Source organism: Pipra filicauda, unplaced genomic scaffold, assembly GCF_003945595.2.
Source record: "Pipra filicauda isolate LSUMZ 115617 unplaced genomic scaffold, ASM394559v2 scaffold247_size1415610_pilon, whole genome shotgun sequence".
NCBI lineage: Eukaryota > Metazoa > Chordata > Aves > Passeriformes > Pipridae > Pipra > Pipra filicauda.
Window position 1 is genome coordinate 251,481 of NW_024104362.1, and position 17,879 is coordinate 269,359.

At 36.6% G+C, this 17,879-nt stretch overlaps 1 protein-coding gene across 3 annotated transcripts in view; it reads right to left on the minus strand.

Moving 5' to 3' along the window:
- Positions 1 to 2,276: 2,276 nt before the first annotated feature.
- Positions 2,277 to 17,879, minus strand: part of TBK1 (TANK binding kinase 1) — a 28,284-nt gene continuing 12,681 nt past the window's right edge. For all 3 annotated transcript variants that reach the window (XM_039381919.1, XM_039381920.1, XM_039381921.1), the window contains exons 8-21: positions 16,787 to 16,966; positions 15,144 to 15,340; positions 13,862 to 13,920; positions 13,048 to 13,139; positions 12,516 to 12,617; positions 9,869 to 9,947; positions 8,868 to 8,989; positions 8,668 to 8,744; positions 8,283 to 8,322; positions 5,888 to 5,989; positions 5,702 to 5,798; positions 4,572 to 4,678; positions 4,194 to 4,265; positions 2,277 to 3,420 (exon numbers count right to left, since the gene is read on the minus strand). In XM_039381919.1, coding sequence (XP_039237853.1) covers positions 3,369 to 3,420; positions 4,194 to 4,265; positions 4,572 to 4,678; positions 5,702 to 5,798; positions 5,888 to 5,989; positions 8,283 to 8,322; positions 8,668 to 8,744; positions 8,868 to 8,989; positions 9,869 to 9,947; positions 12,516 to 12,617; positions 13,048 to 13,139; positions 13,862 to 13,920; positions 15,144 to 15,340; positions 16,787 to 16,966 — 1,378 coding nt within the window. In that variant the 3' untranslated portion in view covers positions 2,277 to 3,368. The remainder of the gene's footprint in view (positions 3,421 to 4,193; positions 4,266 to 4,571; positions 4,679 to 5,701; positions 5,799 to 5,887; positions 5,990 to 8,282; positions 8,323 to 8,667; positions 8,745 to 8,867; positions 8,990 to 9,868; positions 9,948 to 12,515; positions 12,618 to 13,047; positions 13,140 to 13,861; positions 13,921 to 15,143; positions 15,341 to 16,786; positions 16,967 to 17,879) is intronic.

The following is a 17,879-nucleotide window of genomic DNA, read 5'->3' on the forward strand; positions in this document are numbered from 1 at the left end:
TAATTACCATTTCTACTGTGATTAACCAAATTGGTACTGATTGAGCTCCTCCAGTGGACTGTTTCACACTGAGAAGAGATTAGGATTTTTGCCACCATTACAGAGAACTAATATTGTTCAGAACATATATCAACAAAGTAGTTTAAAAAAAAATTAAAGTAAAAATGATTAGTCACTCTACCATATCACCTATACTAGTGATTCTGTTGTGCAGGGCACGTTTTCTGGACAGCTGCTGCAATTTGCACTTCAGATTTCAGGCTTTGTATTGTGCTTACAAGGAAATAAAACTCTTCAGGCAATACTGAAATTACCAGAAGGTGAAATTATGGAAGGGCAGAAGAACACACTGTACAATAAGTGGTTGACAATGTATTTATGCCATTAAATCATTTGCTCATGCATTTTCACAGTTCGTAGGAAGACAGGTTTGTTCAAGTAACAGATAATTAATATATTCAGCTAAACCCCCACAAACCAGTAAACCAGCTTCAGGAGGAAGAACCATATATTATTTTCTATTACTTTTTTGACAAATCAGTAGCATGACTCATAGCATCAGGACACTTTGAGCAAAAAGTTGATGGTACTATAACACTACACTTTGACTTGAAAAATTATTTCCTTCATAATAATGTAATCAGTAGATTATGAACTGATTACTTCAAGTTCCTTAGCTACTGCTTCATTAAAATTGCTTTAGAAAAAGAAATTTTAACGAGATTAAGATTGCTGATATATTCAGCAACACTAAACCCAGCAATGTTTAAAATGAACATAAAATATAACAAAATGTTTTCAACCATGTAAAAGAATGCTGCACATATTTCAATATACAGACTATACTGTTACTACAATTAACTTTCTTTTTCAGACTGCTTCAGTATAGATAAGTTAAAATTATATATTTCAACAAATATTTGTTTTCTTTCAGGATTAAGAACTTTGAAACAACAAAGTATTACAGACATGATATTGGAAAAAATACAATTTATGCACAGAGAGTCCAATTCTTGTAATATTTATTCATGTGTTTTACTGACATTCAGTGAGACCGTGTATGTGAATGAACAAATGTACAAGCAGGCACTAAAATATTCCAGTTAGACATGATTCCAGTATTTTAGAACAAAAAATTAAGAATGCCATGGCTAACCAAGGACAGATGAGTGACAAACTGCTGCACTCCTTTTGCATAGCTAGGTTTTTTGGGAGATAAAGCTTGCAGAGAAAGAAGCTGCTCATATGGGTATAAAAATGTCCGAATTCCCTTTTAATATTTGATTCTCACCAAGAACACTGGAAAGCAGGTCTGGGACATCAAGGCAGTGAATTTCTTCTTCTTTTAGCAATGAAACGCTCAATTATAAATTTTGTTAAGTTTCTATCAAAATATTTTAAAAAAATTAAATGGAAATATTTTGTATTCTGACCTGGACAGATATGCAGGGAATAAGCATCACAAAACTATTGAATGCTATCACAGGTCAGTGTGTTTAGTTTATACCTAAATGTTTCACCATTAATTATAGAAAATTCTAAATATATTTAGTCCAGCTCTACTTACAGATGTAATATACCAAAGACAAGTACTATTGGACACCACTGAACACTTATGGCCAGGTTTCCAAAAGGAATGAACGAGTCCTGTAATATTTGCACGTTCTTCATCTGAAACAAGTAAGTACACCTGTAAGATCCAAACAAAGGGATGTTTTCTGAGATTTTGCTTGTTTTTCTCTTCTCTTTTTCCTTTCCTACATATTTGGAAGCAGAATCATAGAATCAGCCGGGTTGGAAAAGACCTCTGAGATCACCAAGTCCACCTCCTTATCCGCTGCCACCGCGGTTACTAGACCATGGCACTAAGTGCCACATCCAGTCTCATCTTAAAAACTTCAAGGGACCTCCACCACCTCCCTGGGCAGCCCATTCCAATGCCTGATTAACCTCTCTGTAAAGAATTTCTTCCTAATATCCAACCTAAACCTCCCCTGGCAGAGCTTAAGACCGTGCCCTCTTGTCTTACTGATAGCTGCCTGGGAGAAGAGACCAACCCCCACCTGGCTACAACCTCCTTTCAGGGAGTTGTAGAGTGAGGAGGTCACCCTGAACCTCCTCTTCTCCAGGCTAAACAACCCCAGCTACCTCAGCCTCTTCCTCATAGGGCTTATGCTTGAGTCCCTTCACCAGCCTTGTTGCCCTTCTCTGGACCTGCTCCAGCACCTCAATATCCTTCCTGAACTGAGGGGCCCAGAACTGGACACAGTACTCCAGGTGTGGCCTCACCAGCGCTGAGTACAGGGGAAGAATCACTTGCCTGGATTGTGTTGGCCACACTGTTCCTGATACTGAAAGTACTAACTACTCATGCTGGAAAATAAATATAGAGTCTTACTAAATTTTCCATCTGAGTTTGATATCTCAGTCATAACTCAGCAGTGGGGGTGATCCCTTTTCAAGATCTAGACCAGTAATTTATTTTTCCAGTTTTCAGTTACTACTGAAGCATGATGCTATCCAGTCTACTGACTACCCACAAATTCTCCTCCTATTAATTTTTAACCTTTTTTTAAAAATTATACCTGCAAGCAAAATCCTGAAAAAGCTTTTTTAAGAACCCGCTTCTCTTGTGGTGAGCAATAAGATTACAGGGAAATTCTTAAAGTGCTGTACTCCAAAAAAGGAATTTTGACATTCAGTCTGACATGCTGGAGTGCAAAACTTCCATATACAGAGCAGTCAAATGATTACAGACAACATGGCACTAAATATGGAGAGAGCTTAAAAAAATATTTTGAGTTTTCTTTCTCAAGTAGAAGTGAACTAACAGTTTAGATGTGACGGAAAGAGAAATGCATTTCCGCTCTGTCCTATGCGCTTTTAGTCCCTATTCTCGCACTCATTTAAAAACATCTCATTTAAAACATTTGTCATGTTCTGTGATGATCAAAGTCATTCAGCTAGACTAGTGGTTGTTAAAGGAAATCTAAAACACCTTTTATACAAGGGTGTTCTGGAGTTCTCCAAGTCCTCTTGCAGGGAAGACCAAACTGCATTCTGAAAAAAAAGGCAATATTCAAAGCAGACAAATAATTTCATCAACAACACCTTTTCCTTTAGGATTTCCTCAGAAATCCTCCAAGGGGCTCAATTCCCTGCCAGAAGTAATTCTATCCTAAAAGTGACCAAGAAAAGATATATATTTCTTTTATATTTACATCTTATACATATTTACATTTTTTTTAATATTACAGTTGTTGAAGGAAAAAACCCTAGATACAGATTTATTATCTGCCTTTAAATGCCCCAACAGTACTTTTTTCCTTTTGAAAAAATTTACAAGTCCTCTTCCGGTCCTTTGAAAGCTAGATACAGTCCACATTCCGCAGGCCACCATCCGTAGTCAAAGCACCAAATCTAAACCAAAAAAATAGTATTTTTTTAGGTGGTTGACTAGATTATAGAATCAACCTTTAATTCGTTAGTGGGGTATCCTTTCCCTTGCCACATGCCAACAGAGGCATTTGTACCTAACTTTTGTACGTGCAAAGAGAGAAGAGAGGATGCTTTGGTCCAAGTATGGGACTGGGGGTGGGGAACAAAATATAACTAATTCAGCTTGAAGCTAAACTCTGCTCTACCAGCAACTTACCATGGAGCTTTCAGGAGATGGTTATTTTTATATATTTTATCATCATCACAGAAAAAAAGCAAAGTCAATCTGTATGTGATAACAACAACACCCTCTCAGGATTATAAGAAATGTTTGCCTCTTCGCTTTATTTAAGCAATCTGAAAACTGCAAAATCATTCATTCAGATTGGTATAATTCCACAGTTGTTAAAAATAATGTCTAAAAGCCAGGAGTTAAAAGACATCGCTGGATTGCTGCAACAGTACTGTGTTTAAATTCAGGATTGATCTGTCTATGCAACAGATATTTTTATTAGTTAAACCTAAACAACATGAAACAAAAATGCCACAAAAATGGTTATGTCAGAATGATTTCACAGCGATGTTCCAAGGTTTTGAATAATTTTTTTTTTGTTACACCTCATTTCAATAGTTCAAAATATATTCACAGTTAAAGACATTATAGAATTGTCCCTCAGTTTAAATTCTGGATCTACAAAATGTACCAAATTAAGCCTGTTTTAGTATCAGCCCCAAAAGGGATAACAATTGCTTGCCTTTCCAAAATGTGATTGTTCTCAGCCAGCTCTTTAACAACACCTTCCATCTCCTCCTTTAGTTTCTTCATACTGTGGTAACCAGAAGCAAAAGAGAGGTTACAGTTTTTATATGGATAGTTACCTGCTCTGATCACTCACCACCATGCAGCTTTCAGCAACTTGCCATTACATACAAAATAAGGACAGGTAACAGTTGGATATTTACCAAAAGATAAACTAGTGCTGTCCCTTACTCACTTGCAAATCTGTACCACCACTTCAGCAATATAAAATTCTTGATCTTAATACAGCAATCACCAAGTCACCTATTTTTTTTTCTATTTCCCTGCATAGAAGGGATACAATATTACATCAATGCCATTAAGAAATTCTTACCCAAGGGTCATTTCCACTAATGTGTTTGAGCTTGGATAGACTGTATTTATTGTATGTTTCATCCCACTCGAAGCTGCAAACATTTTCTGTGGCAGAGCATCTTGTAACTGTAACAGATAAACAGGAAATTTAAGTTACAATATAAGTTGTCATGTATGTCTTGATGCCCACCTTAAAATCCTTCTTTAAATTCTCCATTGCTATGATACCGATAAAATCATTACAGTACTAAGGTGGCTGATATTCTCCAAGCTGAGATGATCATGGCAAGTTTTGTATTGACACAACTTATAGTTCCCTGATTTGTTCCGTCTTCTTGTCTAAAACTCTCACAATAAACTCTCAAAAGGAAGTAGTATATATTTGTTATGTTTGTAAATATCCTAAGGCAACAGGATCATAACAGTGACTTTGGTGGTGCTACTAAAATACAAATAAGAAGTAAAATGCTGCTCTTCACCATTACTTAACTGATTTTAAACTTATCCAGTGCTTTTCTTTCATTTATCTTTCCTCTCTAAAAAATAATTTTACCACATGAAAATATTCTAATTCTCTCGGTTTTGAGGTAATTCTGTTAAGCTTGCATCCTGCAGAGTCAATGCCCAAATTTTAACAAAACAGTTTCTTTCATGTCAGGAGCAGCATTAGTTTAACCTATATCCTTTAGCATATATCCCCTAAATCTTAATTATGGAAGTAGTGTTTTTATGCTCCATAAGAGTATTAAGATAATCCTCTAGGTCCTCAGATAATGTTATGGTAACAGTTGCACAGAACATTTCTCAATGAAACCACATCCATTTGCACAGATTTTTTTGGGGGGAAATGCCAGCATTACCAAAAAAAAACCCAACACAAATCAGCAAAAACCCACAAACCCTGCCAAACTCCCACCCCAAATCCAACTCCCCCTAAACTCCAAAACTGTCATGATTCAAAAAATAACACCACTCTCTAGTCACTGACATCAGCAATGAAGTTACTAGAGACCACACACGGCATCCATGAAGCCCTGTATTTTAATACAACTGCATTAATGTAAGACTCACTATAAACACTATTGACATTAAAATATGTGGAAGTCTTTTATCTATGCAAATACTTCACATAACTTTGAAGCATTCTACCTCATTTATATAGTCCTGGTATTTGGACACCTCTTCTTCAATACCAAAACACTGGTTGGTGAGAGCCAGTAACTGTTTCCTTGTGTGAAGCATTTTCCTAAGGGAAAAAAAGTTTGCTTTAAAGAGCTGCCTATATAACAGTGCTACAGTGAATATTACCAAGTATTAAAGAAATCAATAGCTTGCCTTGTCCAGTCCTCAGCTTTGTCCAAAAACGTATCATACTTGCTGACACATTCATCTTTGAAAAGAGCTATGGCTTTTGTAGCATGCAAATACAGCTTCTGCCTGCAACACAGAAACAACCAAAACAGTGTTGTACTGCATTCAGAACCCATTCTTCTAACCTACTTTCTGAAATTTGGAAAAGAGGTTTGTGAACTAAAAATCTGTTCAGCCACCTTTATTCATCCTGTGGCAATGTGTAAGAACTCAACATCCTATAGGAACTGACAGTTTATGTCTCAAAAACATTCCCTAGCAGGGAGAAAAATAAAATTATTTGAAGCATTTAGTTGCAATTATTTGTTAAGAACAAATAGTCAGATGTCTTCTTGGAGTTAGTATTTACCCAAGCTGGTATATTTAAGGAAAAGGGATTCTAAATAGAAAGGACAGAAATCCTCATTATTTCTTATTTGCCTACTGCCGATATTTGGAACTTCCAGTATATATGAATAATCCTTTGCACTGAGTAACATATATGCAAGAAAAAGAACAGGAGTTTTGTTTCAGTCTAAATTTATGACAAGAGAAAAACACAAGCGGAAAAGGACAGGAAAGCAAAACAAAACCCAGTTCTGGTTAGTGCAGCAGACAGTAATCCCAGTGTAACTGCCTTGCCATGCTGTGCATTGAACCAGTAAGTGAAACTAAGGGATACTGGGACACTACAGTCTAACACCTGTTTCTAGTATTTCATTAAGTCTTGCATGATAGCTACTGGTTAATTAAATTCTCGCTAGAGTGTAGCTGGACTGTTATCAGGAACGCATACCTATCATTCAACTAGAAAAAAAAAATTCGAATTGAGTGCTGCTCTCTTGTCTGCTTAAATATTACAAAAGCCAGCTCCTGCTGCTAATAGAGCACAGTCCTTAACAAAAACTACTGCCATTTCTCTCTGAGGTGAATCAAGTAAAGTAAGAGGTACTTAGGATCTCAAATAAACCTGAACAATCTCAAGGAGACACTTGTGGTAGAAAATATACCAGTATTCAAACCCATGAAAATGAAGTCTATTTATTTGAAGTTATTCACATACTAATGCAAGGACATGGTTTGAATAGTAGAAAAATCTCTCTTCTGCTTCCAGTTAACCAATTTAGCTTTCACTATGGGAAAATCAAGGGGCATGCTTGTGAGAAAACAGTGCCCTCTGCATAGCAGCTTTCTATCTGTAGTCATTAGTGAAGCCACACTCATGGTAGCAAGAGCAAGACATCTTAGAGAATTACAGAAATGGTATCTAAATTCATATAGCACTAGAAAAGTCTAGGGAACCACTCAACTGACCAGCCACTAGAAGAATAATTATACATAAGCATCTAGCACAATCTGAGATGGAATCATAGAACAGCTTAAGTTGGAAGAGACCATAAAGATACCAATGTCCCTCTCATGGAACACTGCCAGGGATGGGGCAGCCACAACTTCTCTGGGCAACCTGTTCCAGTGCCTCACCACCCTCACAGTAAAGAATTTCTTCAATATATCTAACCTAAATTTCCCCTCTTTCCATATGAAGCCATTATTCCTTGTCCTATCACTACAGTTTCTGATGAAGACTCCCTTTCTGTCTTCCTTGTAGGCCTCCCTTCAGCTACTGGAAGGCTGCCATGAGGGTCTCCATGCAACCCTCTCTTCTCCAAAAAGGATACCCCACCCTGCTTCTGACCATCTGTCCAGAAAGGTGTAGGTTACCCATTTGACTTGTGTCCTACCTGCCTGTCTCAAATACCTTAGGGCAACTTAAATGGCATAGGGAAACTGTGTATGAGGAACCAAATCGATCCTGAGACCACGTGTAGCAGTGTAGAGTCAGTGGAGCCTAATGGGAGTCTAGACACTCAGGTTACACAAAGACACTTAATGTGGCCACTTCTCATAAGTGACAATTTTAAACAGGCAAGGAAAACGGCATTAAAATTTATTTTGCAAGCTATATTTCCTGGAAGATTAAATCATGCTAGAATTTCATTCAGCTAGTACTATATTTTTTATCTGTAGAAAATTATCTCCACTTTAGTTACAAAGTCATTTCAGTCTTACTGAGGGCTGTTTCCTCCCTGAAAAAAAAACAGGAAAAAAGTGTACTTCCTATATAACAGTTATGCCCAGATAATGAACAGGTATTTCACATTTAGAAGGCCTATCAGTGAAGAAATGCCACAGCTAGAAAGCACCTCATATCATATCCTGGCACCTCCATGTATTAGGATAGTTAAAAGAAATCTTTTACAAAGCAATCCTAAAGAGGTTATAATTTACAATAAAAATCAGCAGAAGAGGTTACTGGCAAGAGTACCTGAAGGACCTGAAAGCAATCATGGTATTTCCCAAAGTTAACTTCAAAACTTACTTGTCAAACTTGTGAATTTGTTCTTCATTATAGGGAAGCCCTAGGATCAGAGCAGACGACAGACATTACCAGTTCAATTCTGTTAGCTGTATTTACGCAAAAGTCAACTGAGTTTACCCATTTCCTATACAGTTTCCTTCTCCTGATAGGTAAAAGTGGTCACTTACTTTTTTTCCTCCTCTCCAGTCTTGCAATTGAAATTCATGATATTAATAGAGGTGTTTCATTCATACGGGCTTTAAGATGGTATCACACAAAGAAAGACCAACAGACATATTCACTGTGGCTAACTCTCCATACCTACCACAAATATCCTAGTCAAACAAAGACTGATCTGTCCTTTACATTACATTTTTTGTTAAAGTGAATCAAATAAGTTACTTACTTCGTTCTGCTTTGTCTTTTTTGAACTGATAATAAATGTCTGTGATGGAAGATAGCAGCGCCTGCAGCCTTTCTGGACTAGAGTGACAAAAGGAAAAAAATGAGACTTAACACAAACTCAAGTACCTATTAATGAGTTTTATGAACCTCAACTCAGTATAGAATTTGACACATATTAGAATAATAAATACAGTTACTCACTTTCTGTCTTTTGGATGCATGCCTTCCTGATTTGCCCAGCCATCAGCCAGTAAACCACCAGGAGAGAGTTTGGTTTTGATATCTTGAAGACTAGTTTCTATTGTGCCCTGAGAGCTGGAGAGCTACGTAAGAGCAAGAAAATTCAATCTTACCACTAGGTAAAGTGAAAAATTACTCAAGGATTACTTGAGTCCGAACACATTAATACTACAGACCCATTTATTTCAATGATCTCCATTAAAGAAATATGTCCAATTATCTGCCTAGGCTTTTCTAAAAGCAAATAAAGCATGGTATTATTAAAGAAAGAATCTTATCTGATGGTGGCATTTCTGTTAATTTAGTTAAATTTTATTATCTTTCAACAGTAAGTTTCAACCTTTCATATATCCCTGATTTACTTCTACACTTGTTCTTTTGGTTTGTTAAGAATTCATATATGGACTATCCACATAATTCATACCTTCCTTTCTCTGCAGTTCATACAACATTCAAAATAAAAATGCACTCATCACCTTTTGCTTTTACAATGAAGAACTTTATACCTGCTCCCAGGACACCAGTGTGTAAAATTATTTTCAATTTTTCCTTACTTGTCTGGAAACATCATGCGCATTTCAAATCAGACCACTCTGATGTGTGTTTGTGTATGTAACATTTTAGAAAGCCAACAAAGTAGTTAAAAATTTCTTAAGGAAAGGGAAAATAACAGCAAAGTAAAATATATTTCCAGGTTATAATTCTTTACTTGAGTATTTTAGAAAAGGAGACTGTATTTTCAGGAACTTATTTTCACTACACTGAGCTAATATAAAAGGTTTTACCCTGTTTTCAGAAAGATATTCACGTTAGTATGGACATTTTAACAACAACTGGGCAGTCTAGAAATTACATTGAAAATTCAGAGTTGTTTTTCACAGAAACCTGTGTTATCATGTATTTGGCTTTTTCTTTAGAAACACCATTTTCAGAATGACACAGAATCTTTGTAAGATACTTACACGCAACAGCTTTGTGTGTATCTCTGAAATTTCATCCACTTCTGATGCTTCCAAGTTGATCTGCATCAAATTCTCATATCTGACCACCAAAAAAAGCACAGTTAGAGAAAAAAGACAAGCAGTGAACACACTCAAATACTTTTGGAATCCAGGCTGTAACAATAACCGCCTTTTCTTGTCTATAAAATACAGTCTCTGTCAAACAACAACCATGAAACACTGACAATGTTATGTGGCCCTTAATAATAGAAATATTTTAGTTTTGAAAAAAATATTCCTTGAGTTTTTTTCCTATGTTGGAACTGTAGAAAAGAAATTTGCAACTTCCATTCCTGAATTCTTTAGTCTAGTCTCATTACTTGTACTTCACAGGCAGTGGAGGACTATTTCCTTTAATCAAATAACTTTTAAAATGTTACCAAACTAAAGTTACTTAAAGTAGTCAATGACACATAAACTAATACTTCAGTGCACCAAAATGCTTTTCTAAGGAAACTTACTGGAAAGGCTGTGCTACTGAAAGTTTAAAGGATGGGATAGTAAGACCATCTGTTCATACTGATGCTTTCCATATGACCATAGCTTAAGTGCCAACTTATTCAGGACAATATTTTTCCTGTTGAGTCTCGGGTACCTTTTATTTTTAAAAATACAGTAACAACCAGTTCAACTGCTTTCAAAAATACATACTTTGCTCAAGTTCAATACTTCATTTATCTTTTAAAATAAAAACTTTGCATTGTCATGCTTCAAAGCATAGCCTTGAAAAGGAAGGACAAACAAGAGGACATGTCCTTTGCTAGCCCCATAAAAGTCTTCTGAAGTCAAAAACCTGAAAATCCTACCCTTTCTTGAGGCCAAAAGATGAATGCAAACACATAGCAAATTCCTGTTCAACATGAGAACTACTCCCGTTCTTAAATGAACAATTTTTTTCACACTGCTGCTCTGAGATACTGCTGAATACACCAGAGTTACAAATGAGAACCTACACTGTTTCTTCTGAGCTCTAAGGGGCTTTCTTCTGGCAGAATGAAGGAAAAAACTACATGAACCAAACACAGAGTTCAACAAAAACCAGCCCTGCCAACTAGTGGAAACTGGCTTGAAGAGGCATTTGGATTACCACCTTAATGATTTGTAACTAGGCTACACAGGTATACTGTTACCTTGCTAGCTACCAACTTCACTAGTTTCACTGCTGTGTTTTTGGGTTTTTTTCTGAAGCAAATATAAACCGACACAGCTGGGTTTTAAGGTATGTTTGGCACACACAGACCAAGTCTTGTCAAATCCTTGGGTATCCATAATTACTACATACAAGGTGTTCAATTTGCACATGCATTAGCAGCTCCAACAGGCTTAAGTCTATTCTTAAGTCTACTCTGAAAACCCACTGGCTATAGATGTGTGCACTAATCATCCTATGACCAAGACAGCATTTGGGGAAGACTGCCACTAGGTTGCATAGGATAACTACACCCATAGGAGAATCCTAAGAAGGGATGGTGTTTGAAGTTCATATCAGACTGCATAAAACACCTCAAAGACAGAGCTACTGCTAGTTTGTGGAAAGACTGAACAAAACACTGTGAGGATTCTTTAAAAGTGGAAAAGAATGTGACTGTAAATTGGACATTGAGTGGAATTTGAAGACTAAATAAAAGTGAGAGGAGAGAAAAAAATGATACTTGGAGAGAGAACTGAACAGTGAAATCCCATCTCCTTCAACCTTCTCCTGACTGAGAGAGGTAGGGCAGAACAGACTGACCAATGGAAAACATTTGCTTCCTCAACATGAAAGACAAGAGAAATAAGTGTCTTCTCTGATCTTTTGAAACCTGGAGGTCTCTTATGCTAAAAGAAAATTCTTTAGTTGCCTAATTATAAATTGTGTCAGTTTTACAGGAAGAGCTCTAAAAATCTGTCTGCTATAGAGACATAAATGGGTCCATATGGGCAACATTAAGATTCTGTGATAAAGACCTCTCCATTTGAATTAACCAAAATAGGTAGAAATAATGGTCAAGCACTTAAAATAATGACAGATGTAGAATGTCCTGTGCAGTTTATTTCTGGCGTGCCTACAAGCATGCACCATGATCTAGTGATATCCTAATGCAGCTTTGTCTTCTGGGGGTGTTTACCTTTTTTTTTCTAAATTGGGTGAGGGGTGGGTTTGGTTTCATTTGCAGCTGCTCTATGTTATATTTCAACAATAAAACTTCTTTCATGCTATGGTCTTAAAGCTGTGAAAGGGGCAGTATTTAACGTCATACACAACTGAACTCCGTGACAAAAGCACTAGTGAAAGGAAAGGTACTCGATTCTTTGTCCAGGCTTTACTATAGCTTCTAGAGTCAACAACAGCAAATGAGCTGAGTCAGAGAAGAAAAGAGAAAAAGAACACACACAATTACTACTCAATAGTAATTACTTGTTCTCACTAGATTAAGCAGCAAAATTAATACTCTGAGTAAAAGCATACAACTAAATTTGCTTAAGTCATTGCCATCAGAAAATCCATGCTGATTCAAATTTAATTTTTATACGCAAAAACCCTGCAAATAACCACAACTCGAAATACTATTGTCACTAAAAATGATAATGCAAAAATCAATGAATTTGGTGTAGTGCTTCTACTCACATTTTCTCAGCTTTCTCAATGTTTCTGCTGCAGAAATCCAGCCTGATGACAACCTCTGTCTTTTTATGAACCATTTCGTTGTAATCATCCTTGATTACTTCACTAAAAAAGTGAAGCATTAGTCCATAACAAAAGCATTCAACTGCCATCCTACTAGCAATCAGTAATAGAACAATATACCTGCAGTAATAACTGCCACTAGGAATTGCTTTCAGTTAGAAATGCATTACATAATCCTCATATAAAGATACCTTGTGCAAGTTGTTCAATTGTCCCTGCATGTTACCAGAGGTTAAACTTAAATTATCCACAGAAGAAAGTGAATTTGCAAAGAGCTTAACGTTATTGTCAGAAAAAAAATATTTTTGTTTCCCTAATAACTGCAAGAAGGAAAAAATTCAGAAAGCCTATTCATATTCAAGGAGTAAGGAAAACCTCCCAAGATAGAGAGATCACAGAATTATGTTTTGATAATAAAGGCATACCTCAATTAAAAAAAAAAAGGCACAATGAAATGCAATCAATTGCTTACATTAGCCATCGTATTCCTTTTCGCATCAGCTCCTGGTAAAGTAGCAAAGAACTGGCAACTCTACAGGCATAACATACAATACCTGTCACGGACTGAAGGAAAAAATAAGCAACATAAGAACTAATCTGGCATTCTCTTTACTATTGCTTCAAATCAATACATCACAACAAAGCAAAACAGACTAATAAAAGAAAGAGCAACATAAGGATGGTACTTTAAAATGCGTAATTTGGCCTAAACTTTAGTCAGAGACAACTCATTATGGAGGCAGAGCTAAACATGGTAGTGAGTTTTTCCAGTTCAGGAGTTTTACGAAAATGACCAAAAGAATGAAACATGCTTTACTTGTCCCCCACAGATTCTGAAAATTTCTAAGAGGCAACAGATATTCCACCCTTTTGCAGAGTCCTAGAGACTCCTCTCTATTGAGAGAAAATGACAGTTATTTTTCTAACATTAAATTTTGCATCATCACAGCTGATGTTATGAATCTTCTAGCTACTTCAGGACTCCACAGTGTCAGGCTCCTTTTCCCCTAACACTGAATTATGCAATAACAGAGCACTTGAAATTTAGAAGACTGGACTTCGGGTTTGTTGTTTCTTTTTTTAAATATACAACCATATTTTGTACGCAAAGTAAGGCTTTAATACACTTTTAGATCCTTTGTTAACACATATATTTCTGTCAATCAGAAATCCTCATTAGCATATTAAAATAGTTTTATTAACATTATTCATCTGAAAATTGAGTAGCTTTCATCTCAGTATCATTATCTGAGTCAGGTATATAAACTCAAATCAAAATTACTCACTTTAGCCATACTGGCATCCCCATCCAAATCATAACGTTGATGTACTTTTGGAAGTAAAACTGAAATATAAAACATGTATCTGTAATTTTTTGTTTTCCATAAGACTTCAAAAGTTCAGATTGTTTTTCCTCCCCACCCTGTACACTGTTTTTATGCGTATCTACATGGATTTTAATCTAATCTGTTACTGCAATGCCTTTTAATGTCATGTGGTTCTCATGCCTTTGTCTTAAATGCTTTTAATAACTTGGTATCTTCAGCAAACTGACCTTCACTTCCTTTTACAGACTCACTTTTGAACTTGCTGCACAGCACAAATCTCATGCAGGTCTCCACTAGCAATCCCTCTCCGTTGAGAAAGCCAACTGTTTAGTTCTGTTCTTCAGCCTTTTGTTTGCCTGCATGAGAGACCATTCTCTTTTTATCTCACGGCTGCTCAGTTTCACTGAGACTCTTCAGGGCAGGACTTCACCAAAGAGCTTTTTTAAACTTCTGGTAGCCTCTGTCAGCTGAATCTCCTTTGTTCTCATGCTCAGAGCCCTCAGAAGGCTCTGACACAATATAAAGGCCCTGTTGATCCTTCCACAAACAGCTCACCTACCCACACTCTTCAGCACTTCTGTGTGAGTGCCAGCTGGCCTGAGCAGTCAGTATTTAGGACATACTGACAAAAGCAACACTGATCTCTCAACTGAAGCCATGTCCTCCACCTCATCACATACAAAAAAGGGCTCTGGCATAGGTTCCTCTATAAGCCTCTCAATGTTAAATGGAAATTCAAAACCTTGATTTCTTTTTTTTCCTGTTATAGCATTACCTTATCTTCTGAGCAAATGTAAATTATTAAAACCTTCTCTGGGAACTGAAAGGCTAACCATAGCCATGACAAATATAAACAAAACCTGATTTTCCACTTAGTGAGTAATGGAACAAAAGAACCATCTTTGAATTACCTTCTATAATGTTCCTTTCTACTTGTTAAAAATGCTATGCTTCAAAAAAAACCTCAGAACTTAATATGCACGACTACATCTCAACACACAAATGCTCAGGTTCAAAGCCCTTGGAACATTACAAGCACCTACTGTTTCTGTTCAAATGTTCTGGATACTTAGAAGTTTTGAAAAACATTGGACCACTTTCTTAGAACTTCAGGTATCAACAAAGAAAAATTTCCAATGCTATTTCTAAGACATAACAGACATAACACGATTAAATTAAATAACCCAAACGATTACAAAAGATAGTTATAAGAAAGGGGAAACTGCTTTCATATATATACCTTCTTCATAGATTAATCCAACAATGTTGACAGGCTCCCTGCTCAATACAAAGATAGGATTCTCCTCAGTTGTTCTGGGGAAGTGCTGTGCCAATCTGCCAGGCTCTAGTATTAAACGCCGACCTTCATATATCAGTTCTTGATTCTGAGATGGAATTTTTGTCTGTTTGTAGACCAATTCATGAAATATAGCAGCTCTGGAATACAAACAATATATTCAGTAGTAGTTAGACTTACTATAGTTCAACAATTCAGATTCTGAGTTTAAATAAAAACTGCTTTTACTTCTGATTAATTAAGAACTGGTTTTACACATAAAGCATTTTACTTGTAACTAGAAAAAAAGCAGCATGCTGCCTAAGGCTCCAGGTTGCTCTGTTACAGAAATAAATGCTATTTCCTGTAAAATATCAAACTTCCTTTCTACCCCTGATTTTCCAAAGCATGTCTGTGTAAACAAACTTGCTCTGGTTTGAAGGTCAGTAAAAACAGGCAACAGCAGATGAGGGGAAGGAAGCATACTTAGGTTTTCTCAGGCATACCCTTTTCTTCAAAGGAGACAGATGGTCCCTCCAAAAGAAAAGTCTGGTGTTTTACATGTTAAAAAAATGTAAAAAATTAAATTCATCCTGTAAGCTAGCAGACACCCAGATTATTTCCTAAAACAGCAGTGATAAGGAAGACCAAAGACACTCCGGAATTCTATTTCCAGCAATCAATGGATATAAGGCATAAGAATGTATAACACTATACCCCCCCCCAAAAAAAAAAACCCACAAAAACCCACCACAGGAAGGACCAGTTTGCCTCCTGTGCAGCAGCAGTACGCTACCACTTCTTAATACTACAGCTAGGTCATATATAATCATAAAAGTAAAAAATAAAAATAAAATAAATTTTAAAAAATAAAGTAAAAGGAGCAGCTTGAGCTACAAGCAGGATTTCTCCGCAAAAACAATATATGGGCTTTCTCAAAATACAAAAGACAGAACAGAAAACTTGAAAAAAACCAGAAGTGTATTTATACATTTGATGAAATAACAGTATGTGTTCGTGTATTAGAGAATAAGATACGGTCTGTATTATCTGTAATAAGACAGAGAAAAGGCATTTATATTTGTATACTTTAAACCTTTTAACATGAGCACTTAATGGCCATAAAGTGAACCCCATATAACTTAAGATCCTAAACTGTACCAATTATCACTTCAGAACCCCTGTGAGAGTTTTACATCAGATAGAGATGATGTGTGCCTTTTGTGTTCTTGAGAACAAGATAAGAAAAGCGAGATCTGAACACAGTCTGTAGAAAATTACTTTGTAGATAAGTAACATATACAAATGTGGGATGAGTTGGTCTTCATTGTGAAAACAGACACATTGCTAACAGGTCAAGGATTAAGTCTCTGTTCTGTCAATAAATAAGACCAAGTTTAAGAACCATTGATTCAATTACTTTATTTTTATTTTTGGTCAACACGCTTCTATGCACTGTGACCACACAGAATAATTGCATCCTTTTACTTCCTCAGATAAACTGCCAAGGAAAGGCTACTGAACTTGTAACACCAGTGATCTGAGGTCACAGTGCTGTTAGCCTGAATAAGAGCACAGTAATGAAAACAGAGAGAGAGAACACTTACGTATTATAGTTGTGAATATAAACTTTGTGCAAGGTCATCTGCTGTAACGAAAATATGTGGATTATTATTCGGTGCAGTATGTCACTTGTCTCTGCAAAAAACTGGTCAAATCCCCAGCATTTTTCCTGGTCTGCTTCAAGAATATTCGCAAGGACAGGTGTGAGGAGAACTTGCAGACCCCTAGAGGACACCAGGCAGAGATAAGACAACTTGGATCTACTTGGAACTTTTCACCTTGTAACCAATTGCAACACTTTATTTGACTTGTCTCATGAACGCAAATCTCTTATCCCTTGAAGGCCAGTGCCTTTTTTCCCCCCCTCTGCTGAGAAACAAAATATTCAGCAGTAATGTCCATCGTTTTTCATTACTACACAAACTCTCTCTTTCCTTTTTAGGCTCAACTATCACATGTTTTTTCTTTATATTTGGCAAATTTCACAGACACTGCAAAAATGACATGCAATTAAAGAAGTCTAGATTGCAGAGCCAAGGTCACCTTTTACCACTGCTGTAGCCTTTTACCCAGTTCATCCCACATGTGCACTTACGGCAGTGTATCACTTTGAAGGAAGCTACTGCCATTTATGGTTTGCTGGCAGAGCTGCTTGTGTGAGCACACTATGTTGTTTTCAGTCAAAATCAGCTGGGTTAGCAAAGACTCATTATTTAAATGAGTCAACACTAAGAATTCATCCTGACTGAGATGGGGCTAAGTAAGTACTCCACACATGCAGCTCACATGCCGCAAAGAAAAATGAGCATACTATTGCCTTACAGTCAGTACTATTCTAAGAGAAAGGTCAGCTTAAATTTCTTGCATTTCTACTTTGAGTATCTGAATTCCTAGGAACTTTATGCATCCTACTCCGGTGTTACCACAAACAGCTTCCCCCAAGTTCTAACATTATGTACATATCAAACCTGAAACCAGTGGTAAAACTGGTAACATTTTGAGGCAAGCTCCAGTGGCTTGCAAGCACACTGACGACCCCTTTAGAGGCCAGTGGATGCTGTGCTCAAACTCACTTTAGTACTAAACTTATAACAGTAAATACTGTTTAAATCCTACTTAAAAATATTACTGTGAACA